The 26146-nt window shown below is 39.0% G+C and overlaps 1 protein-coding gene and 2 long non-coding RNA genes across 3 annotated transcripts; all 3 read left to right on the top strand.

Annotated features, from left to right (window-relative positions):
• The first annotated feature begins 19978 nt into the window (after positions 1–19978).
• On the top strand, positions 19979–20789 carry LOC121200704. Its single transcript, XR_005896553.1, has 3 exons — positions 19979–20030; positions 20509–20668; positions 20757–20789. It is a non-coding gene; the product is annotated as an uncharacterized LOC121200704 (long non-coding RNA).
• Positions 20790–20921: 132 nt separating this feature from the next.
• LOC121200824 lies at positions 20922–23106 on the top strand. Its single transcript, XM_041066327.1, has 6 exons — positions 20922–21276; positions 21435–21530; positions 21605–21834; positions 21927–22096; positions 22184–22271; positions 22795–23106. Exons 1-6 carry the CDS (start codon positions 20940–20942, stop codon positions 23104–23106), a joined length of 1233 nt encoding a protein of 410 aa, XP_040922261.1. The 5' UTR covers positions 20922–20939.
• A 687-nt stretch (positions 23107–23793) lies between these two features.
• Positions 23794–25553, top strand: LOC121200611. The gene is made up of 4 exons (XR_005896550.1): positions 23794–24019; positions 24102–24122; positions 25256–25349; positions 25463–25553. It is a non-coding gene; the product is annotated as an uncharacterized LOC121200611 (long non-coding RNA).
• The last annotated feature ends 593 nt before the right edge of the window (positions 25554–26146 follow it).

Raw genomic sequence — 26146 nt, 5'->3', positions numbered from 1 at the left:
TCCCCTGTGTGGGAATGGTGTTTTATAATGTTTTAATACAATTTTGAAATAAAGTATGATGCTCATTGCTTTGGAACCATGTCTCTGCCCATGGTAAAATGAACCTGGATGCCTTGGAGTTGATACAGTTGGCTATAACTATTTCTTTGGGCGAAATTCCCAAGGTGGCGTTGTCTGGCTTTGTAGGTTGCTCTTAGTTGGGTGTTGTAGTGATCTACACCATCCGCTATCTGCTACCACCCCCCTCTTATCATATATCATATATCTCAGCTCTCACTCGCCACATTAGGAAGAATACAGGAATCAAGGGAGTGGAGTGTGGTGGCCAACAACACAAATTTTTGCTATTTGCAGATGATATTCTAGCTGTGGTGACAGACCTTGAGACGTCTCTCCCATACTTGATGGAAACTATTCAGTCTTGCTCTAAACTGTCTGTTTATACAATTAATTGGAAAAAGTCTGAGGCAATGCCTTCACGCCATCCTCACATAGTGGAAAATTCAAATTGAATTCAAGCGGGTACCTAAAGGCATCACGTATCTCGGTGTTAAACTCAGTCAAGAGAGAGCTGCCCTGGTTAAACTTTAACCCTCTATTACAAAAAATTAAAACAAATTTGGAGAAGTGGGAAAAGATTAAACTTATGCTGTGGGGAAAAGTTAATATTATCAAAATGATAATAGCTCCTCAGTTTAACTATATAGTGATGATGTTACCAATTACAGTACCACCTGCCATTTTTAAGAAATATGATGATATGGGTAAACATTTTTTATGGGGGGGAAGAAAGCTCGGATTAAACTAAGCAAACTTTGTGCTCCTAAGGGGAAGGGGGGACCGGGTTTACCAGACCCAAGGTTATATGGCATATCCTTCGAAATGGCTAAATTGGCTATTGGCTAAATTGAAACCGACAGATAACTAGACTGGATAGATATTAAAAATGAATTATGATCACCATTTAGTCCAAAGGAGAAGTTATCTCAGCAGATCGATACAACAAACCAAATTCTAGTCCACTCTAGGGAAATATGGGCTAAAGTTCATCAAATGTATAGAGCGTCGCACCTTGTACAGCCATACGTTTAATTATGGTTTAATTCTGCCATCTGTTTGGGTAAAGTGTCGGTTTACTGGAAGCAGTGGCACTCAAGAGGTATATGTACCATAGGAGATCTACACAAAAATGGTCAATTTCATGTCCTAAGAGGAATTAATTAGTCAATTCAAACTTGAAGGGAAACAACTTTTTTGGAAATATTTACAAATCAGGGATTATGTAAAATCTCAAATTGGAAATTCTTTAGAGAATCATATTATGGACTATATGAATATACCACTGGAGTGCTGCACAGCTTCACAATTTTATAAATGAACAAATTTGTCAGTAAGTGGGCAGTCCAGTAATGTGAAGTTGTTGTGGCAGAGGGACCTGGGAACAAATATTGCACAGGAGAAATAGCTGGATATGCTTCAGTTTGTGGGAAGTATGTAAAGGAGGCGTGAGGGAAGTTCACACAGTATAAGATTATACACAAATATTATCATACCCCTGTGAGATTACATAGAATGAAACTGCTGAAGGACAACAAGCTTTGTAAATGTAAAACAGGATTGGGAACTTTCTTGCACTGTATATGGGAGTGTACATTGGTGGCTCCAATCTGGGTAAAAGTTGTGGACTTCCTGAGTGAGTGGTCTGGTTTAACAGTCCCCCTGACTCCCCTTATGGGTCTACTAGGGGACAGATCTCAAATACCAACTGTATCAAAAAGAACATTTTCTGTTATCATGGTGGGCGTGGTTACAGCTTCAAGAATTATTTTAAGACATTGGAAAATGGCTGCATCTCCAAATCTGAGGGACTGGATGGGCACATGACATGTTGGAGGATGTCTACACATGTCCCAACAGGACAAAAACAAGTCCCAACATTTGTATCGTCACCCTGTACCTATTTATATGCTGCCTAAAAATTCGATGAAAAATTTTAAATTACAAAAAAAAGTAATCAGTATCGGCCTCCAAACTTGTACATCATTTGAGCCCTAACAAGTCAGGTCTGGATCCTGATGTCACCTTGAGTTCCATCTACAAACATCCCTGCTTTCAGCTGCAGCTGATAACATGTTATTACCTTCAGCCTGCTGGTCCAAGGCAAAGAGACAGCAGTATCTGTCTCTATCTCTTCCAGTGCACTGCTATAATGGGCCCTGATTATTAGAGCCCAAATTAAATTCAGACCGGATATTAGCAATACACAAGCTCTCGTCAGCAGTGCCATTTCCCTGGCATATGCAGGACATTAACCAGAAAGCATTGCTCTCAGCCCAATTAATCCCCCTCTACTGCAAATTCACACACACAACCACAAAGTACATAAACACTTACACACATTTGCCTACCTCAATACAGTCCAATGTTATGCCAACCTACGACTAGAAAACACAAAGAGCACGGCAGCCAGCCAAACAGTGTGAACAATGCTGCAGTGATTAGTGATTTGGGATTGTTTTTCAGGGCGTGTAAATTGAAAAATTCCAGCTGGTAAGCATGTAGAATTGATTCTGCGGAGGAGGCCAGGCTGATGTGTTTAGCATTGTCCACACAAGCAAAATAATTCAATGGTAATAGGAACAGCAACTCGAGAGGGAGGGGAGGAATTGCATTTAAGTGGAAAGAACATTGAGTCAACATTTCTTTCTTTGTTGCTGGAGAGTGGAGTGTACACTGTGGCTTTATGAGAATCTCTCTTTGTTTTGTGCATGCGTGTGTGTATGCGTGTGTGTGTGTGTGTGTGTGTGTGTGTGCGTATGTGAGAGGAAGACAGAGAGACAGCCCAGATAGAGATGTACATTGTGTTTTCTCACTCAGAGTGCTTTGATGATAGGAGGTTTAAGGTCACTTTATGTCTTTCTGCAGGTCAGTGCTCATATTTTTTGATTAGAGCTGCAAACATTTTGTGCCAATCTTAATTATCTAAATCAAAAGATACATTTTCCATTCAAATTTAATTCAAACTTTTGCAAATTAAGTCCTTTCTGGGAAAGGGGCAGGGGAATATATATGTTTGTGTGTGTGTGCGCATTTGTCTAGGTATCCTGTCTGTTACGACAGTGATTTTCAAATTTCTGTTGAGCCACCATTTGAAGGCAACAAAAGTCTTTAGCACAAGACATTTTGTCTGCAGTGACAAAAGGTCTATTCAATTTAGCTGTTTTCCCCCATGGTCATGTATGTTTTTGCCAAATGTCACTCAAACAGAAGGATATAGAGCATTTTGCATTTGTTGGGGACTATTTTCAGTGGCGGATTAATCCACATGAATATTCCTGGCAGCAGGACAGTGTGTGTGTGTGGGACTGCACCAAAATGAATTACTGTGTGTGTTCATAGCACGAAGGAATATGTCACCCAGTGCAACAGTATGGCTCATTGATTTGTTTTTTTGTAGTTAGTTTTTTTATAGTTTTTGGACAACACTTACACTCTTTGGCACACAGGAATAAGATATAGACTTTGAAAACACACACTCTACCTCTTATAAGGATCAGCTCATGTTTGGTATTTATGTGGGAGTTGTTCACAGGAAGAATGATATAGAATATTACCAGAATTATCCCTGTAAGTTCACAAAAACAAAGGGTACAGCTACTTTGTAACTGTAGTAGGGGAAATGAATGGCACCAAGTGACTGATTTTCACTTTTTATTAAAAAGCCAATATTGGCTCTGTATTTTAGTCAGTGATGTTATCTTTCCAGTAAACCTTTGTGCAGACAGTCTGACCACCAGCCTGAGCTGGGTGGTCTCTGATTACGTTAACAAATAGCATTCCCCATTCAAGTCAACAGAAAGGTTTTCAATGACAGCTCGCTTGACAAAAGGTCAGCGTCAGGCTCAGCACTGCTAATTAAGTCCAATTGGTGAATGTCAGATCCACAAAGGGCAACGCTAATCCCCAGTCCTGACTAAATAGGGATCTCTGGTGTGTGTGTGTAGGTGTGTGTGTGTAGGTGTGTGTGTGTATATGTGTATAGAAAGATAGCTGAAACAGGTGGAGGAGCTAGGTGGTGAGTAGAGCTGTGTGTTTCATGGGCTACACTGCACTCAGACAGGATAGTATGTACATTTAGTACTCCAATAGTAGAGGGAAAGTTAAGCACTGAGGAGATCTGTTGACGTTAAAATATATTGATTATTTTTTCCAATAGGTTAGAATTTCATAATGATTTAATGTAAACATTTTTTTTCACTTTCACTTTTTCTCAAATGTGTAAGGAATATTTGTAATAATTAAAAAGTGTTGTCTGTAATTTTGGAAGTCTTGTGAGCTGATGGAAAAAAAAAGTTTCGGGCAACCAAGCCGTCTTAAGCCAAGCAGTGCAGAGACAACAATACAAATTCTCACATGTGACATAATCCCAGACTATGTCACATCCCAGTAAGGTTATTCGTCATGGAACTATCATATCCATACACGTGTAACGATTACATTGGGTACTTAATCTTAAACATTAAACCACATTTGACCTAAATCACATTATATGCTTAGAGAAGACTTGTGTAACTCATTTACCTTGAGACGTTGAGACACAGGGTATTTGTTATGGCTGTGTACGTCCTCAAATGGAGGCTTACCTTATCATTCCTCTACTACATAGCATAGGGTCTGTGCTGCAACCTTGGTTGCCATGGCATCTGCCATTGGGAACTGGCCAGCTGGATGCTATTAGTGTTTTCTCTAAAATGTCCAAAATGACATCAGTTTACATTCAGGTGAGAAAGACCTCTAGTGGTCTCAATAGTTATGACAGGAGCAATGGTGGAAATCAAGTGAGATTATTATAGAACTAAAAAACTCCACTGTGTGGAGTCAGCTGTAGCAGAGTTTTACTGCATAAAAAGTGGTCTTCACTGCAGTTGCCTTCAGCCCTTGCTTGTTGTAGAGTTTCTGCCTTTAGTCTGATCTTCAGCAAGTGGAATGCATGCTTAATAAGACTGAGATCAGGTGAACGGCTCGGCAAGCCAAGGATATTCTACCTCTTCATCCTGATAAGCTCTTTGTTTGCTTTGGCTGAATGTTTAGGATCATTGTCCTGCTGAATGATATGTTGCCCAATGAGTGGTTCAGTCTGAGCACACAAAATGTCCCTGTACACTTCATTATTCATCCTTCCATCAGCAGTGAAATCCTCAATAAATGCCAGTGTGCCATGTCCATTGGCACCCATACAAGCCTAAGCTGTAATAGAACCATCACCATGTTTGACAGATGGGTTGGTATGCTTTGGTTTGTGAGCTGTTCCTTTGTTTCTCCATGCTTTCATCTTTCTATCATTTTGATAGAGGGCCATTTTTGTTTCATCAGTCCATAAAACTTTGTTCCAAAACTCTCTTTATTTTTTTATTTTTTTGTAAACCACAGCCTGGTCTTTCTGTTTTTGAGGGTTACCAGGGGTTTGTGTTTTGTGGTGAATCCCCTGACGTTATGTGTCATGATCAGTCCCCTGCAGTGACTCTTTTGTAGACTTTTGTTTGGCTTCTTTGTGTTTCTGCTTGGTATTTCCTGTTTTATTTTGTAGTTACACTGCTTGTTTATCTGTTGTGCTGATTCCTGTCTTTGTGTTTCTTTTTCCCTCCTTTGTGATTGTCTGCCCCGCCCTGACGTGTTTCACCTGTTCCCAGTCACATCTTAAATACACAACACTCACGTGTATCTTGGGTATTTGTATCTCTGTTTTCCCTTCTCCTTTTCAGTTTTTCTGCATTTGCTTCTGTGCTTGTTCCACTATGTTCATTTCCATTTGTTTCCATGGCTCTGCCTTCTTTGCTGTTTTGCTCATATAAGAGTTCCTGAGTTTTTTAAAGTGTTTTTGTTTCTGTATTTATTTATTTATTTTATTTATTTATTTATTTTAAAAGACTTCCTTAGTTTCCTCTGAGGTTGTTGTTTCTAAGTTGTTTTTCCCTACATGGGTGTTTTTTTGTTTTTGTTTTTTTTTATTTCCTCAGTTTTTGTTCCTGGCTGCATGGATTCTCCTTCTTTTTTGTTATTAAAATATTGTCATTAATAGGCCTGATGGTATGTCTGCATTTGGGTCTTCTTCTCAGTGTTCATGGCTTCCACTTCATGGCCATGAAACCTTTGCTGATGTTGATCATTGACAAGGAAACATATATGCCCACTGTATATCTTTCTTGACTTGCTGTACAACCAACTGTTGATTTTGGCAAACCAAATACCCCTGACATCTCCTGATAGATTTTTGCTTTGCTTTGCCTCATTATTTTCTTCAGTTGCATAGTCATGTCTTTACTCCTCCTACTGACAGACAACTCCAATCTAAATGGGAACTGAAATGACACAGAGCTATCCAAGAAACATTTAGTAGCCAAGTGTCCAGTTACGTTTGAACCCTTGCAGTTCAGGTGCTACATGTCAAAAGGGCTATATCTCACATACAGTTCTTTCATTGTTGATGTCAGACTACTCAAATTAAAACTGCGGTTTGGCATTTCAAGATAGTATCCATTATTTAATTTCAAATTTAATATACTGAAGCTCAGAGTCTGAAGAACAAAAAAGTGTCCAGATTCTGGTCTATATACACTATATTGAGACCATAACTAAATTTTGTGGTTTTTCCTTGATATCTTTTTCAAATTGTTCTTTTCCAGTGTATGTATGACCTTTTACATGCATGTATAAAATTCACAGATATATTATAATAAAGGCCTGTAATAAGACTTGTGCCCACTGACTGAACATTAATCAGGAGGGAAGCACTGACATTATTTACTTTCTCCTGCTGTTTTTTATCCAGAAATGCAGATAATGCCTTGGTCTTCTCCCTCTCTCCTCGCTGTCTTCAGGGCATTGTGGGAGGAACATGTGCGTTGGTGCAGTGTTTGATTAACAAGTCTCTCTGGGGATGTGTGTGTGTGTGTGTGAGAGAGAGAGAGAGAGAGAGAGAGAGAGAGAGAGAGAGAGAGAGAGAGAGACAGCATGGCCACATGTAGCTTCTAATGAGCCCCAGTGGTGGCTCTCCAGTGGGCCTACCTATTGATCATTAGCCTGCTGTCCACACTCTAATTTCCAACAAGGAAGTGCCAGTTGCAACAAGAGGCCGGTCATATTGCCTGTTACTGGGCGTGTGCATGTTTGTGTGTGTGTGATGTTACATCTAGCTGGGTGTTCAGAGTGTGCAGTCTGATGTGGGAAGTCAAGGTTTGATGTGTGGGATGCGTGCAGCAAGGCAGCAGGCTGCCTCTACTTATTAGGATGTTTAAACTCAGAAAGCTAGAGGTTAGCAAGTTATGGGGACACCATGCTGGTACAGTGGGCTTTTACTTTAAAATAGAACATGGTGGAGATGCTGTAATCCATTTCATGTATGATGGAGCTACCTCCCTGACCACAGCTACTCAAAATTGTTTTTTTCTGGCATGCCAGAAATCAGAAATAAACAGAACTGATGTTGCCAAGTTTTTTGGTGCTGTTTCAGATGAGAAACAATGTATTTTGACCTTATTATGAGCTGTTTTGGACAAAGCACTTCCATACTTACATCACATACAACCAGTGGTGGAATGTAAAAGTATTTGTACTTTGTTACTGTACTGTATTTTTTCACGTATCTGTACTTTACTTAAGTAAAAATAATAATGCATACTTTTGATTTTACTCCATTACATTTTGTAGCAATTATCTGTACTTTCTACTCCACTATTTTTCTACAATTTATGCCATTACTTGTTACATGTTATGAACATAATTTCCTCAAAATCTTGCATGAAAAAAATAGACTGATTGCATTGAGGCGTTGTTTGCCATTGCCAACCAATCAGATGGCTCTATTACCTCCAATGATGGCAGAGCGTGCATTTGGTAGCAGCACGAGCTAGTGGACTGGCCTGATTCCGGCGAGAAGAAACGACATGCAACATCAACATGAACCCAGAGCCAACGTCAGCTGAGCATGAGCCTGAGCTCTCCAGCTCTGAGTTAGACAGCCATCTTTGGCCGTATTTAAGCAGGTATTGTATAGTTGCTTGTGAGCAGTGACATAGGCATAGGCATAAATCAGTATATCTACATTCTTTATCAAAATTTGGGGGCACAGCAAGTTTAGAGTGTGGCTTTGGACTTTGGACCAGCCTGAGATCGGAGGGTCATGGGTTCGATCCCTCGACCAAGTGCAAAAAAAAGGATACGGTGGTGGTGAAACAGACGCGCCTCCCCTACCACTGCGACCATGGCTGTGGTGCCCCTGAGCAAGGCACCGATTCACCCCAGCTCCCCTGGCTCCTTGCTAGGCAGCCTCCTGCCCCAGCGTCTCTAGTGCATGTGCGTGCTTGTGTGTATGTTTCGTTCACTTGGTGTGGGTAAAATGCAGCTAATTTCCCCAGGAGGGATCAATAAAGTCGTTAAAAAAAAAAAAAAAGGCACAGCCCCGACAACCCATTGCGTGAGTACTTTTACTTTTTAAAAAAATACTTACTAGCTTACTTTACTTTTACTTAGTAAATTTAAAAGTACTTAAAACTTTTACTTAAGTAAGATTCTTGATGTAGTACTTCCACTTTCACTTGAGTAAATGTTTTGCGGGATATTTGTACTTTTACTTAAGTACTAAGCTTCAGTCCACCACTGCATACAACTGAGCCAATTATACAGTGCTGTGTCAGAACTCCATTTGCCAATGAAGGCAGTGAGATGTGGTTAAAGGTTTGGTAAAAAAAAAAAAAAAGCAGTGAACCTTGAGCTAATATAATTTTGTCAAAACTGAAGCAGCAGTTATAAATTATTTTTATGTTTTATGTTTATGTATTATATTATGTGATGCAAGCACAGGTATGGACACTATTTGTTTATGATGTATTGGTCAATGATCATAAATTATCCTCTTCTATAACCTCAACTTGTAGTCTCTATAATAGTTGACAAGACAGTGTAGCATAGTTGTAATCACATTTTATGGTATAAGATTACACACATTAACAAACCCTTGCAGTGTTATATAAAACATTTATTAACTGTTTGTACACATGTATAAATCATTCACAGTTAGGTTTAAATGTATGTATGCTTTCTGTGTGGCCAAATGTGGTTGCTTGATGGCAAGTGGTTGCTTGCATTTATAAGACAAGAGGGTAGAATATGCCCTCTGGGCAGTGCTACTTTTTCCATCCTCTCATGCTAAACTGAGGGCTGACTGGACACTACAGTGTCTATCGCAAAGTATTATTACAAGATGGGACATCCTGGGGCTAGTTGGTTAGCATGCTATTTTCAGTAGAAGAAAGGAGGTGATTCAAATAGAATAAAACAAGAGTTAAAATTGGCATTGCTTTACACTGGAGGAGACAGCTCTTGGTGAGTAAAGGAGTGCGCATTTCTCATATTTACAAGGTGCTTCTACAAGTTAAAAAAAAGCAAAAAAAAAACAAACACACACACACACAAAAAAAAAAAACACCATGAAGGGGTCCTCAGGATGAGGAAATCGGTTGAATTATGGTTTTGGTGAGAGCTAGTGGAGTAGTAGGTTCTAACCAATTTATTGAAGCTGTGCAGAATGTGGGGGAGAACTGAATTCTTCATCAGTGTCTCGGGGGCTGTTATTGTTCATGATTTCAGAGTAATAGCTTATTTTAGCATTTTTATCAGCCTGATGATATTTTAACATGAGTTGCTTTAGACAAATAAGAGAGGCATGCAATTTATTTCCCTTAAATTTACATTCCACTCTTCTATACTGTTTCTTGATGGATTTTTTTTCTCTGAGCCAAGGCTATGTTATGCTTAGGCATTCCAGTTTAGCACCTTTACTAATGTATTTATAAAGTCATGAAAACTGTCACTTCATGAGCTTTCAGTGACATCTCATTGTCTTTATCAGCATAGGGGGTTTGCTGTGTTGTCCTGGACAGGTTAAAAAATAAATAAATATTATAATACATAATAATGGTTTGAATATGATGTATTTTTTTCTGGAAATTGAAGGAAAAGGTGTTGGGAGTTACACTGGAATAATTTATTTTTGCAACTTATTACACAAAGGCTGTGTAGTAAATTCAGGTCAACTGAGAACAAGTTTTAGGCATCTCCCATTATGTAATTTGAACAAGTATGACAACCTTTATTGTACAATTACCTATTTTATGCAATTACAACAGTGTTATTTTGCCAATAATACATTATCTCTTTACATGCAAGGTGCAGATGCTTCACAGGAAGAGTTATGATATTGTCAAATTGAGTAATAAACATTTAGAATTGTCCTTACATCTGCTTGCAGCTATATTGGACAGAGGGATAAAATAAAGTGTAACTGTAGAATTCTGATCTATTGGACAGTTTAAGTTTGCTTTGTTCTATTTCCTTGATATTCTGATGGTTTAATTTCATGACAAATTTGTTGGCAAGGAGCATCAGTATTGATGTCCATGTATACATGAATGTCTGTGATGTCTCTGTTTCTGTCACATCATAGCTGACCAATAAAATCATATCCCACGGGCTTTGGGTTTATTGTTAACTTCAGTATTAGTCTTCACTCATGAAATAATCTTATCAAAAGCTTTAATAAACAACTTCAATAGGATTTTATGCTGCCAGCCTCAATGGTACAATCACAAACCCACATACTAGCATGCACACACTTAAGGGAAACATTACAATAAAATATGCATATGTCAACACACAGTCCTTACCATGAAAAATCCATATAACATATGCTCAATGTACACAACCCAGACTTAGACAGGTGCATACACACATTTACACACACATATAGACATACCTAGATGCTGTAGAGACACACACACTCTCAAATACACAAATGCACCTGATTTCCATGACAATTAAAGCGGCAGTGTTGGATGCAGGAGGGCGTTTGCACAGCAGGAGGCTAATGTGGATCCCTGCATGCTTGGCCAGGTGGCTACATCCTCCCCCTTTGCCACCCACACTCTGTATTAGGGAGGGAGAGAGAGTTGGGAGGGGATAGCTGTGGAAAATGGTAGATTAAAGGAAACTGGCAGATGAGATAAATCTGGAAGGCACAAAAAGCCTTTTTGTCTTAAGGCTTGTCAAAATCATCATCTTCGCTTATGGACTCTGCAGGGATAACTAACCCCCAGGCTTTTAACTCAGATTCCTCTCATTTTAAAGTCACAGCGATATCCCTAAGTATCATTAACTTATGTACTGTGAAATATTTCACAGTGAAACAGAATGTTTGGGCAGTGTATTGTGACAGGAATTTTGATCACATTGTGACATTTGATTTGATTGCTTAAAAGTATGACTGAGTATACTGTAAGTATACTGAGTATGACTCAGTAAAAAGTACCTCACTGGATGTATATGCTGAAACAGTTTTTTTCAGGCAGCATCAAACTTTCATGTTTTTTTCAAAAATGAGCATAACAGTGTGTGTGTGTGTGTGTGAGAGAGAGAGAGAGAGAGAGAGGAAAAAAACATATTCACCACTTTGAAGCAGCTTGATTTCCAATAGCTCCAATCTACAAGAAAAATGCTTTTTTGACCAGTGTTTGACACAAGATGAAAGTGGTGGTTGCAATAACGTGTGCAGGCACTATGTCAAAATGAGCTCACAACTAACTTAATAATTAGTAGCAGTATCACAATGTCAATGTGATTTTGAATAAATACAGATTAATTTTAAAGCTAAATACGGAAAACATTTTTGTTCCTCTACACTTTTAGTAACATTTTTGTATGAGAAAAACTATATTCAGGCTTGTGTGCAATGGTAGTGTCTGCAGGTTTTGCTGTGAGGCAGCATACAGCCGCATCATACAATCAGAGGGTTAGGGAAGTTTGCTTGTTGTCAAAGAAGCAAATCCCAGGGCAGACAGTTCTACACAATCTACCAAGCATTCTATTATGTAAAGCTTATGTCTGTAATATAAGTGAAAGCAATGCAGATGAGTATATCAATATTTTCATCAGCTGCTCACTTCTCACATGGATTTTGACAGTTGAACAGTCAAGAACACAGTATAGTAAGAAGATTTTACGTTTTTAAATTCTCTTAATAGCATGACTTGAAAACCTTTGCAGATCTTTATATACAATAAGACCGCCCCATTATCCAGGCCTTAGCAGCTCACTGCTTCAGTGAACATGTTCTAAGAAAGTACGAGTTACTGTCTAAAAATATCTTTGGAGGACATTATCCACCGATCCCCAGAGTGCTGCTGTAATCCATAAGAAGCTAGTTTTATTTGTGTGTGTGTGTGTGTGTGTCCACCATGGAGGAAAAATAGAAAGAAAATAATTAGCACTGCATTTCAAATCTAATTTTGGGACCAGTAGCCTAATACTGGCATCTCAGCTTTGTCCAGTGCAGAGTTCATCACATCATTATGTCTGATTAAAGCCCGGTCTTCACTGGGATTTTTCATTCCATGACTCCAATTCAGGTTATTAGGCTTGGTTATTGTTATCAGGACAATTTATATGCTTATTGGGGGGAGGGCAAAGTGATTTCTAGGAGCAATTCTAGTGGGTGATGTGCTGAGGCTCATTGCTGTCCGTGGCCCACTGTCTCACTCTGTCCCTGGAATTTCTGTGGATCATTCAGTCCTCCTAGATGCTCCATTGCCCTCTGAGCTCATAGAGGACAGTGAAGTGGAACCCAGAGCCCGTCAGAGCTGACTGATAAACCTTCCTCCATCTCATCCTGCCACACTTTAACATTCCAGCAGAGTACCAGACACCACTTTATCTGCTGTATGCCCAGGCCAACCATGGCCACTATCAGGAAGTGGACCAAATGCACTTTTCACATCCCAATACTGTATACTATGGGTCATACACTCTATCATTATTTAAAAATGGTCAGCACAACCGACCTTAGACAAACATGATCACATTTCATTTGACTTCATATTTTAAATAAATTTCTCATAACTACATCTCACTGATTTCTAATCTATTTTTGCAGTTTCTTTTTTCCCTCGCAGTACTTATGTTCTTGCAGTGCATTAATTTTTTCATTATCATTCTTTGTTCCTGTTAAGCAACAGGTATTTCCCTGCTCCCCTGCAGTGATGCTTGAGTTTGCATCCTACACTGAAAAAAAGTGTTTCGTTGAATTTACTCAATTTTAATATTGAAAGTGGTTGCATGCAATACATTCATCTAAATCTAGACATATAGATAAGTTGACTGTACTAGTAATTTCAAATAAATTATGTAAGGAGTTTCAGCACAAAAATTCTGAGTATTTGTTACTTTTTTGTATTTCCTTAGTAATTTTTAACAAAACCCATGTTTAATTTACTTAAATTCATTATGTAATTCATGGTAGCAGTGGTTGCAAGCAATACATTCATCTAAATCTAGACATATTTTTTAAGTTGACTGTTGTCTTAATATTTTTGAGTAATTTCAAATAAATTATATAAGCGAGGATTTGTTACTGATTTTGTCACGACTATGGGAGGCAAGGACTAGGACCCAAATGCACGACCCCTCAGACGTAGTCCAAAACACTGATTATTCAAACAAAGTATCAACAGAAAATCACTCACGAAGGAGGAAGGCAAACCAACTGGACAAAGTAACAAAGATCACCCATAAAGGGGAAAAAGGCACTAAAACAAAAGTTACCAAAACACAAAATCACTCTTACGAGGAAAAAGACTTAGCAATGAACAAAACCTAACAAGAAACAAAGAAACAAATTAATATAAAACCTGACCTGGGACACGATGGCTTGGGAAAACAAGATCTGGACAAGAAGCGAGACTAGAGACAAAGGCATAACACAGAACATGGGACACGGCATGGAACATGGCAGGAGACAAAAGCATGGAACATGGCATGAGACGAAAACATGAGACAAAAACGAACTGACACTGGGCAACGGGAAATGCAGACTATATATATACAACAGGTAAGGGGAAACAGGTGGACACAATTAGGGCGGGGAAAACAATTACAAAAGCGGGAAACAAGACAAAGACAGGAAGTAAAACAAGAAAAGATACACAAGGGCAAAGATTTCAAAATAAAACAGGAACCCACAACACAATATAGACACCAGACAAAAACATAACATAATCTACAGACTATCTTGTTTAAAAAGAAATATGTGCTTTCAAAGTAAGTTTAACTGAACTTCTATTTGATAATTATTTAATATTGGGATTACTGTAAGTGTGCTGGAAGAGATAATTGATATCAATTTCTTGAGAAGGTGCAGTCCACCAGTATAAAAGTGAGGAGGCTGTGGTGGCCGTTGGCTAGAGGAGAGAAGCACAGCTCCTGAACACAGCTCCAGATTGCAGCCCCTGCCATGGGCCCAAACTTTAAGGCAGAGGTGTCCAAACTGTTCCACAAAGGGCCGTGTGGCTGCAGGTTTTTGTTCCAACCAAGCAGCAGCACACCAGACTTGACTCATTTAATCAACTGATCTCAGTCTTCAGTTCAGTCCACCTCAGTGGAGAATAACACAGTTGATTGGTCAAACTGTGTGCTCTTGATTGGTTGGAACATAAACCTGCAGCCACACGGCCCTTTGTGGACCAGTTTGGACACCACTGCTTTAAGGGTATAGCCATAAAGGCAGTTTAGAGTGAATTCTTTTGTTGTGTATTATTTTGATTCTTCTTGAGAACTTTTTTCCCCCCTTTTTTGTTTACTTTTGTCTTTCCGTTTGGCCCAATGTGCATTTTTTACTGTGAAGTTTTTGAACAAGACTCTAATTTTGTCAAATAACATGGAATTGGGAATTGCTCCAGTCTGCCACAACTCATTGTTGTATACCGGGTTTCTCAGCCGCCCCCACATCTACATATGCATTTTGATTGTTTTAAATAAAATGGTGATTTGAATTAACATATTTTACATATGCAGAATAAAAAAATTAATTTAAAGCACAATAACTAATTAGTTAACAATAATATATGAATTACATAATGAATTTAAATAAATTAAACATGGGTTTAGTTAGAATTACTGAGGAAATCAGAGTAACAAATACTCAGAATTTTTGTGCTGAAACTGCTTATATAATTTATTTGAAATTACTCAAAAATATTAAGTACACTCAGCTTAAAAAATATGTCTAGATTTAGATGAGTGATGAATTGTAAGACATAGTGAAACATCATTCCTCCAAATGATCTTTGGCAAGGAAGTACACCAGCTTCTACATAGTGTACACATAGTTCTTCATTATTTATTTATTTATCTATCTGTCTGTCTGTCTGTCTGTCTGTCTGTCTATCTATCTATCTATGGGGTATGTTGTTTCTCATCTAATTAACGTTAATTAGCGATGATTGGTTTGTCACTATTTTACTGCCAAAAACTATGGTACAGCTGAAAATGAGAAGCCTGCTGCACGAGTATGTATACTGACTTTGACTGATAATTAAGAGTGAAAAAATAAATATTTGCCTATAGATTTGTTAGTGACACAGCAGACCAACATCAGATATTTAGCCACCCCTGGTATCAGAACTCAGTCCATCAATGTGCCAGAATAATGCTTCTGATTACACAATAATTTTGCACTGATATACATATTTTGCATATATAAGCATCACACTGGCACTGTGGAGACTCATAGCTCACCACCAGAACTAGCACTGAACAGAGCTTAAACTTCGCCAGCTTCGGATTCGCCGAAAGTAGAGCAGGATAATCATTAAAAACTTTGCTTAGACACTGGAGCAATGATCGCTGGCACTTCAGTGGAGAATAACACTTTGAAAGCCAATCCCAAATCACCACAGTATGGATGCGAAAGTTCTGCCCTCAGCTCCAAATTGCATGCTTGTTTCCTACAGCCAATCAGGATTTGAGAGCACTAGGAAATAGCAGCAAGTGTAGCGGTAGCGCAAAGCAAACACAGTAATTCACTCCTCTGACCCCCTGAAGCAGCATAATCATGCTGATATGGCACCAAGTAAAATGCAAGGAACAGATTAATATGGCAACAAGTTGGGTTGAAATGCTGACAGCAGCTCATGAGCAGCCCCAGGTTAGCCAAATTTATCTGGAAAAGAAAAGAAAAACAGTAAAGTTGTTACCCAAAACTGCCTGTTGTATCACCATTTCTACCACCTTCCTGCCTCAACTGTCGACACATGGTTTAAAATAAGGTGCTTTAGCGTGTTTCAAACATGTCTGATTGGTTGATCACTTGAGTTTCTTGATCCAGTGGATTTTTGTTTAATAATGTTTCCACATTCCCAGAACTATTTTAACTAATTTGTGTCTTGATGTCATGAGTTTTGCAGGTATTTGGACATTGAACAGGATATTAGACAAACTAAAACTCTGACCGGATGATGGCACTAGTAAGTGAATCATCAAAGACACATTCATGTCCTCCTTTACTTAGATAGGGATATGAATATGTATACAAAATCTTATGGCAACCCATCCCAAAGATGTTGAGATATTTTTCACAAAGCCATAAATGTGAATCTCCCCAAAGTCATCTGACTACATTTATCCATTGTTCTTTATTGTTCTTGCACTACAAAGGGTCATTAACACTGCCCAGAAAATCATTGGCCATCCCCTTCCCTCCCTGAAGGACCTCTACAACACCCGCTGTCTCAAGAGGGCACGCAGCATCTTGAGGGACTGCACACACCCAGGACACCGGGTGTTTAAGCTGCTGCCCTCTGGCAAGAGATTCAGGGCGCTGAGAGTACGAACAAACAGACTCAGGGACAGCTTTTACAACAGGGCAATAGCCCTAATCAATGCTAACACATAAACTTACTTAAACCGGCTAGCCACCTTTCCGACAGCAGGTCATGTGTATGACCTGCTGTATATATTGTACACAATGTATATTTCTATCCTGGATATATTTATTTTATTTATTTTATTATTTTATTCTACTTTTTTCTATTTTTTTTTTTTACTCTGCACTGTGATTCGTATGTCTTCTTTTGCACTGATGTGGGACAGTACCTCAATATCGTTGTACTTTTGTACAAAGTACAATTGTGCAATGACAATAAAGATTTATCTTTATCTTATCTTTACCCACTGGTTAAAGGAGGAATTACTTAGTTAAAATTAGGGAAGCATCATGGTTGTGATTAAAAAAAACACAGTCATGACTATTGGTAGGAAACAAGATGCAAGGTGTCACAGCCATATATTTGGTTGGCCCATCCTTCCACCTGCTTTAAATGTCACTAGTCCAATGTGGAAAAAAAACAAAAACAGCAAAAAAAAAAAAAAAAAAGCACAGCACTCTCATTCACTTGAATGTGGCCAGTCTGCTGATGCAGCAGGGGTGCAAATGCAAAACAGAAGACGGTCATCTGGCAAGGTGCCATGTTGTCCAATCAAGTTGGATTACTTTGTAACATGAACATGATACTTCCACTGTCTACAGTTATTGTGACAAAAGATAAAATAGTTGCAGAAGTGATAACGTTGCAAAGTTGTAAATCATTGTCTATGAGGATTATAAACATCTGCAGTGTTTTGGTACCTATTAAACTGTTACTCAAACTGGACTTCATAGATTAAATTGATAAAACTATCTCACCAGTGCCTTGTTTTTGGATTAGTGTAGAGTTTTTGTGGCACTATAACAATCACACTACTACTATAGTTGCTCCTGAGAGGCAATCATAGTTAAGTTTCAAAGTTCAGTCTTGACCTTGGAAACAGCAGCTGAAAAAACAAGGTGAATTGATTATTATTAGATTATTGTCAGCAGATGGAGTCACCTCAGTTACCATGAAACTGTAGATGTTCTAATTTTTGTCTTTTTTGAGGGGACTTAGCTTATGAAAGCATTGTCACACCATAACAACTGACCAAACTCCATCTACTAATAAAGATTGTGTAATATGATCAAAATCCCTTATTAGCTTAATCACATCAGAGTTTGTTTTCTTCTTGTTTTTCTAGATCAAACATATGACTCTACTGCTATATGCAGTAGCTACAATAATACCATGAGATCTTTTTGTCAAACATAATAAAACAACAAGAGAATCTCTGTGTTTGCCTCAGGTGAGTACTGACTATAACCTTTCATGACAAAATTTACATAATCTGGATCCTGGCAGACCCCTGTGTACTTGTGGATATGGAAAATTTAATACTAGCATTGCTGCTTTGTTACAGTGTGAAGAAAAGGCATTAAAATTCTGGAAAACCCATGTGTGGATGTTAATGATCATTTCTCATTTCTCCAATGGCAGGGAAGTTGGTGAGAGGTGAAGAAGGAAAGGGTGAGGGGGTGAAAATGAGGTGAAAGGGGAAGAATAAAGGAAAGAAAAGAAAGAAGCCAGTAGACAAGACAGAAGCTACACCCTGCTCTCCCTGCTCTCCCTCCCTTCCTCCTTCCCCACTTTATAAATAATGCAGAGCACGGCACCCCCTGGTGTTGTGAAGTGTTTGTTAATGGCCGTGCTAATTGCAATAAACAGGAGTGGTGTTCGAGCCCTCTAACAGGCACAACACTCCTAATTAGCTTGGCTTGGCCTGATGGGACACTGGGACAAAAGAAGAAGGAGAGTGAAAAAAAGAGTGGATGAAGGAGATGACAGAGGCAGGGAGCAAAAAAGGGAGATCAGACTGAAGGAGGAGAAATAGAGGGAAAGTGGAAGGATGGAGAGAGGATGTTTTAGAGAGAGAGGCTGTTATAGACAAGAGGAAGTAAAGGAGGAAGAGGGGGACAAAGCAAAGTAAGAGTAACAAGAGGAGAGGCTAATGTTGGTGAGGAGGCGGGGAGGAATAAAAAATGCAAAGTAGGATTAAGAGAAAAAGGAGGAGGTGAAGAGGTGGAGGAAGGACCAAGGAAAGGTTAGATCATATCTGATCATGGAGGAACACTGGGTAAGAGAAGGAGGAACAGGAGGAGGAGAGAACTACAAGTTCATCATCCCATCACCTGATGGTGCCCTCAAACCAAAACTGCTAATTCGACTAAATGAACACACAAACACTTGCAGCTGTAAAGGTAAATGCACATATCAGTGTGCAAATAGTTAATTCACCCGAAAATGTATTCCTACAGCAAAGACAACGAGTGCATATTAAAATTATAAGCCTTTAGATTTACACTATTTCAGTGTTTTATACCATTTATGATATGCATATTTATTTATTAATTTATTTAGTAGTTTTCATTGTCTTTGGTGGTGTGTGCCATTCCTGTGGCCTGCCGACGGGTCATGTGACCGCTTGCAGCGGGCTTCTCAAAATAAAAACATGGCGGCCATTCCTTTCATTCTCAGTGGAAAATGCATTATTTCAAGATAGTTTGGACATAAAAAAGTATTTTGATAATAGGTCTAGCGAGAAACATACATTAAAGTTTCACAACATTTGTTCAGTTCTTGTAAATGATCTTTGGTTTGTTAGTTATTACGATGAATATTTCACGTCTCGGCATAAAATTGTTACAGTGTCACGTTTTCTGCCGTTGTTATGTGGTTGCTATGGACGCTGCCAGAAACGAATTGTATATATTCGTTACGTAGTGAGCTGTTGAAATATTTCTGTAACTATTGATGATATCCGTTCAATAAAAAAACTGTATAAAACAATTTTAGTGCCCCGGGGATTACATATATATTCTTCTTTGGAATTCGGCACCCGCGTTCTTTTGTGAGCTCGGCTCGGTCCAATAAAAAAAAAAAAGAAAAAACAACCAAAAAAAAAACCCACCATACCTTTTGATTAATAAGACAATCAACAAATTAACACTGTTTTATGGTGTTTGCAGCGTTAATGCAGCCTGTAAAGTACTTTTTCAGCCTATAAAATATTTTGTTTTATTGTTTTATTTTTATTGGACTCAAAGATAATCCTTTCCGGGTTGACGTACCTGACGTCATGTGCCAAGGGGGCGCCAATTAACCTTCCGTCAGGTCAAAAACCCCAAAACCAGCTCACGCATATTGCCGACGACATATTGACGCCACGAGACCAAAATGGAGCCGATAGAAGACGACGATGTCATATTTCTTGTTGATGCGCTCTTGGATGATTGTGAGGTAAGTACTTTGATGGTTTTAAACTTTTTCTTAATTAATTGCAGTCATCTATCGTGTGGGGGAAGGGTGGGGTATTTTATTTGGCGAAGCACTTATATAGGCCTTCTCCAGTCACTTATGTAGGCCTGTGCAGTCAAATGCAATCTAATAAAACAGCTCTGCCATACATAGCACTTTTAAGAAGCTTTTACATTTTTAGTTTTTGGTAACATTGTCAGAAAGGTAATAATTAAACTTTATGTTTGTTATTGAGGTTATGGTGGGTGGTGGTAGTGTACTGGAGTGCATTTTATTGAGCTGTGTCCCCCTCAATGTATGTAAATGGATTGGAGAAAAGTATAAGGACACTGCTCATTATGCATATATATATTCCAGCATCTATGCACTCTGTACCATTGCACCGCTATCTTAAAAATAAATTGTTTTCTTTTTATATGCTTAATTCCTATTTACTGATTCAGATGTTCTGTGTCTTAAGCAGGCAGCAGGAGTAGCCAGCAGATCAAAAACAGGGGCTGAACAGGTGATTTGGCTTGAGGAGGACCAGGAAGGGCAACCTCTTCCAAAAAGAAGTCGATCAGGAGAGAATCGGAAATGCGGTTCAACTGGAGTGAAACAGAAGCGAGGTTCAACCACTGGTAGTTGTCTTTGCTTTGTTATAATAAATCCGTCCATTTGATTTTCTTGAAGTTACATTATCATAAAATGGATATCCACAATCTGAAGTTTCCTCCAGAAGCATAGACCCATGTGCTTCATGTACTAGTGGCCAAGAAAGAGAGACTGGGACCATCAAAAATTTATTTATTTATTTTTTTTAACCCTACATATTTTGTGTGTTTCATCACAGAACTGTATGTTTTTCCTTCTAATTTTCAAGACTCCCTCATCCAAGAAGTACAAGACCTCATGGGATGTCCTACTGACGAACCAGTCTCCTCACACTGGAAGGATAGTCAAGCTTCCACCTTGGAAAAGTGGACTGTGTTAAGGCCTTTCATGGTCAGTTACATGTTGTCATCTGAGAAGCCTAAAGACGATGTTTGCCAACAGTGTAGTAGTGCAGTAGCGATGTGTCGAGATTGTTTGCCAAGACCACTTTACTGCGCAGCCTGTGATCTTGCCATACACGAGGATAAGGTCCTTCATAACAGAGCGTCCATAACAGAGGGCTTCTTCAGACAACTGCCACCATCCACACACATCAAAGAAAATGAGGGAGGCAAATTCTCTTACTATGAAAAAGGTACTTTAAATTACAAATCATATTGGCTATTTTATTTTGTATACTAAAACTGGCAAATTTAGTTTAACTAAAAACAAGATCTCTCATTGAAAGAACACCACTATTTATGTACTGTAATTTACAGTGCAAAGTGTTCTCTCCGTCTCCTTGCTTCCTAGAATGCTTTTTACCAGTTATGCTTCCATGCTGCGATTGTTCCAGTGGAAAAATTAGTATTTTCGTTGGAAATCAAGTCATTTTGATTGGAATGAATGGTAAAAGTTTTTAATTTACATTTTCTTCTTAATTGCTTGACTATTGGAGTAATTGTTTTTCTCTTAAATTCCAGGACGATACAATCTGTACCTTCCAAGTATTAGTTGCTCCTGCGGAAAGACTTGGTCTGTGGGCATAAGTGATCTGGTTGAGAGTGGCTACTTGCCAGCCACAGTAAATTTTGAGACTGTGTATGCAGTGGATTTGTTCACTACATATGAGGATCTCAAGATCACTGCCACAGGAATGTCCCGGCAAGCTTCTGTTAGCATGCTCGAACATCGCACAAAACTCTTTGGTCGGGTAAGTACAGGATGAAAATAAATGTCAGTACCTCATATGACTTGTGTATATGTTTGATATTTGACTTTTTTATTTTTCATTTTTGATCTCAGAGTGGAAAGATATGTGGGGACACCATGCAGACAGCATTTCTCGAATGGACCTATGCGAAATTTGAGGTGTGTCAGGTGCAGCATTTTCAGTGCCCTGCATGCACACCCTCCATGTTGGCTGTTGCAGTGGATGGGAACCGCAAACTATATCGCTTTAAGAGCCAACAAGGGTGTGTAGAATTCTTGTCCGATGACATTCTAGAGTGCCAATAATAGTACATTTGTAAGTTTAATCCATGTTTTTGTTTTTGTTTAAGACCTGATGGATTTTTTGATGGGGTGTTCCTGGCAAAAAATGCTGAAGTGTCCTCCTTTGTCGACTACATCCATGGAACAATAAGACATGTAAAGTTACTTAATCGTTATCTCTCTGTATTTAATAAGACAAATTTTTAAGTTTTATGAATGCTTGTATCCTACTTTTTTCAAATATTATGTATTAATATGGTGAACTCATCAAATGTCATGTTGCCAATATTGGCTGTGCAGTAATTCTTCCTCGTAATTAGGGAAAAATGAAAAATGAAATGCTTGTAGTTCCAGCATATATGATCCTGTGAGGTCCAAACTTTAGTCCTGCCCTGAACAGATCTCAATACTGGATCTGAGTTATAGTGCCCCCTACTGGCGACAAGAACTAACATGTCTCTCCACAATGCCCTTTTAAAATAATAGCCCCCATTCAGAATACATGCCTCCTCTGGAAAAAAAAAAAAGCCCATGAAGCCCTGCAAGTTCATGTGTTCTCCCCATTTTTATTCCTACGAGGTAAACATAAACATTTCTACGGGCTGGGGGGGGGGGGGGGGCGATTTCAGGAAGTTTTAATTAACACTACAAATGCCTATGTGTCTGTATTTTTCTTCAGAAGCCTGCAAAAGGGAGATATGGCCCTGGTCAGTGGGCAGCTGCGCGAGAGTCCGCAAACAAGTCTGCAAGCAAAATAGATGAGGAAGGCATTGAGGTTGCTGTCTGCTGTCATGGTGTTTTGCTGAAGGCACTGAATATGTTCCGTGGAGAAATATTTGCCTATCCCCTATACCTACAGAAACAGCTTTCTACACAAACTGTGCAGTTCTTTTGCACTGACGTAGTCTGCAAATACTGGCCATATCTGCAGAGGGTTGTAGGCCACTGTCCGGAGTTGCAAGGCTTGTTGAACAATGAGAACAATGATTGACAATTGCATATTTCTTATAATCCCCCCTCTTCTGTCTCCCAATTTGTAACATTCAAGTAAATGTTTTGTAGTTGCAATGGGGAGGACGTAATCAAGAAGGAGCAGGGACAACTTTAGGAGAGGAGGTTGAACAAGTCAACAGCTTCCTCTCCCTGTTATGCTCAGTCTTAGAATCGGGGCAGGACTCAAAAGCAGACCGGATTGGGGTGTTAACAGTCTTTATTCCAAAAGAACAAACAAATGAGGTGACAAAATGGCAGCAGGTGGATTCCAGGGCCGAGGAAAAACGTCAGCAAGGATGGTGGTGCGTGAGCTTGGGGAATAGACCGGAGGATTCTGCAGCAGAGGAGAGGACACGGAAGTTAGTATGGTCTGGAGCAAGGAAACACAAAAGGTAAGTAATCAGCAAAAGAAGATCTAATGGCTTAAGCACAGAGGTAAGTCACCACTGGAGATGACGGAACGATCCGGCGATGGTCAATAGGAAAGCCGAGCCTCTTATAGTCTGGAGTGTAGAGTAATCACGCCCAGATTGCGCACAGGTGTGTGCACTCAGGTTGAAAGTGAGGAGCTGCCCTGGAATCCACACCTGTGAACACACCCACACCGAAAAACACACCCCCACACAAACACAGAAAGAAAAGAGAACAATCCCAGGGGCAGCCGGGCTGCCTCATGACACTCCCGAGCAGCTATATGTTCCAAGTACATGTCAAAATCTGGTAAGTGTTTTTCATATACATCTAATTTATTGATCTGTTTGGGTTTTTTTGTGTTTTGTTTCCTGCTCTTATATGCATTGTCTTAAGTTTGCACAGACATACTCAACATCCAACTATGTGGCTGGAACAAGCAAAAGGCAGAAAACCTTTTGACCGAAAAAGACCGAGCATTGACCAAAAGATACATCAAGGTAGCAACCTGACCAGTGTTTTTTATGTATTTATTTTTATATTTAGGGCATACATTTTTAACTTAGATATTTGTTTTGATAGACTGTACAAAGGGTTGCAGAGGTGTTACCGGTGCCAGACCTAGGGGAATCTGGACCGGCAGCAAAGATTACACAGACTGGGCAGCACTGTGCAATCTGTGGATCAAAGGAGGAGGACACAAGTTAGCGTATTCCGCTGGCGCTCATTTATTTCCAACTGCTGCACACATTTTGTGATCAAGCTTTTTTTATAAAAAAATAAAATGACAACCAATTCACATTACTGACGATAAATAACATAAAACCTCACTCAGATAAAATAAAACAAATACATATGTATAGGTATATATATTTCTTTCATAAAATGCGATAAAAAATAAATAAATTAATATGCATCCCTCAACATCAGAGTACAAAATAATTGATCCAAGGTGAAACATAAAACTGACACAATCCCTATATTTCAAAATAAGGAAAATTAAAACACATTCTTACTACACACACACACACACAAGACTACTATTACACAAACCCATTTACACGTTGTTAACTAGCACGCTCCCTGACACACATGCACGCGCACATATATGCTTGAGCAACGGTCACAAAATGACGTGGTGAACACCACAGTAACGGAAACCCAACGTCTCTTACCAAGTTTTTTTCTAACATCACTGACAACTGAAACTCTTAAAAACATTCAAATAACCTTAATTCTACAAAATATTAACTACCGATACGCGAACAAAAATATGTTTACAGTAACGTTAAAGTTGCTAATTAGTGTAATTAAAGACCGGCAAAAACACTGGAACAAAGCCGAGACTCGTCACCTCATACACACATCTCCCAAACATCTCAAATCATTTTAAACATTTCGCTACACTTTATCTTTCATGTACATGCAATACTGAACGATAACAAAGTAACATTTGATATTACCTGTGGATCAAAGGAGGAGGACACAAGTTAGCGTATTCCGCTGGCGCTCATTTATTTCCAACTGCGCCTGCGCGGAGCTCCCTCCCCACTAGACCCACTACACCACACCGTCTCCTGGCAACATAGTATCTCTACCTCAGACGTAAAGGCTGAAGAATATAAATCAATCACCTTTGCAGTGATTTAATGATTTAAAAAAAAAATAAGGGGTGTTTTTTTTTTTTTTTTTTTTAAATACTATTTATATGGCATTTTTTCATACCTACTACAGAGGCAGCAACAGACCTTGACAGACTCACCGCAGAGTTGAATCTAAAGGAAGACACACTCCAAACATGGGTGTCAGATGTCCAGCAGTGGGCTACAGGTATGGGGGGGCACAATCCAAAGACTCATTTGGCTCTTTTCTGATGCAGGTGAACTGAAAAGTTGTTGATTTTAAACTGAAATTGGTGCTAATTTTATTCATCTCTTCCCAAGGATCAACAAGTCAAAATGACTTGCAGCAGACCATTGAGGGACTGTATCTGAGCATCAATCAGCGGAAATTTCAGCTGTATCGTCAGATAGGTGAGACAACAAAATTGTCACCATTAATGCAGATTTGTTTCTTTTACTTGATGTGACAAAATGTATCTACTATTTGTGTGTGTGTGTGTATAGATAGTACAAAATATATAACTTATTTTTACATATAAATCATTTAAGTCAATAAAAGCAAGTAAGGCTTTGTTCAGACTGTCTGTTCAGAAGTCCAAATACATATTTTGCATATTATCCACACTGTATCTGGACAGCAAATGACCCACATGAAATTCAGCTTCTGCAAATGAAATCAAGGCTACATTTGCACTAGACATTGTGACACACAACAATGACATGAAATCCAGAGTGAAGGAAGTGCATCAGTGCAAAATCCATTTTTGCTATTAGCAGAGCATTATGGAGGACAACAGCACACAGAAGTTTTCCACAACAATTTGACTGAGACGGTGAGATGATGGATCTCCATTTCTCATGCGTTAGCATTGGAAAGCCACATCACCTGCATACGTAGTTGCTGACCCCTATGTCATTACTATAGCAAGCCATGCAGATAGGTTGGTGACATGGACACATATATGGCATATCATTTGCAAATAGTAGTCTGTCTTAAGACATCAA

This window comes from Toxotes jaculatrix, chromosome 20 (genome assembly GCF_017976425.1).
Source record: "Toxotes jaculatrix isolate fToxJac2 chromosome 20, fToxJac2.pri, whole genome shotgun sequence".
Classification (NCBI taxonomy): Eukaryota; Metazoa; Chordata; class Actinopteri; family Toxotidae; genus Toxotes; species Toxotes jaculatrix.
Note: the sequence above shows the minus strand (reverse complement) of the source record. Positions and strands in the feature narration are given on the sequence as shown.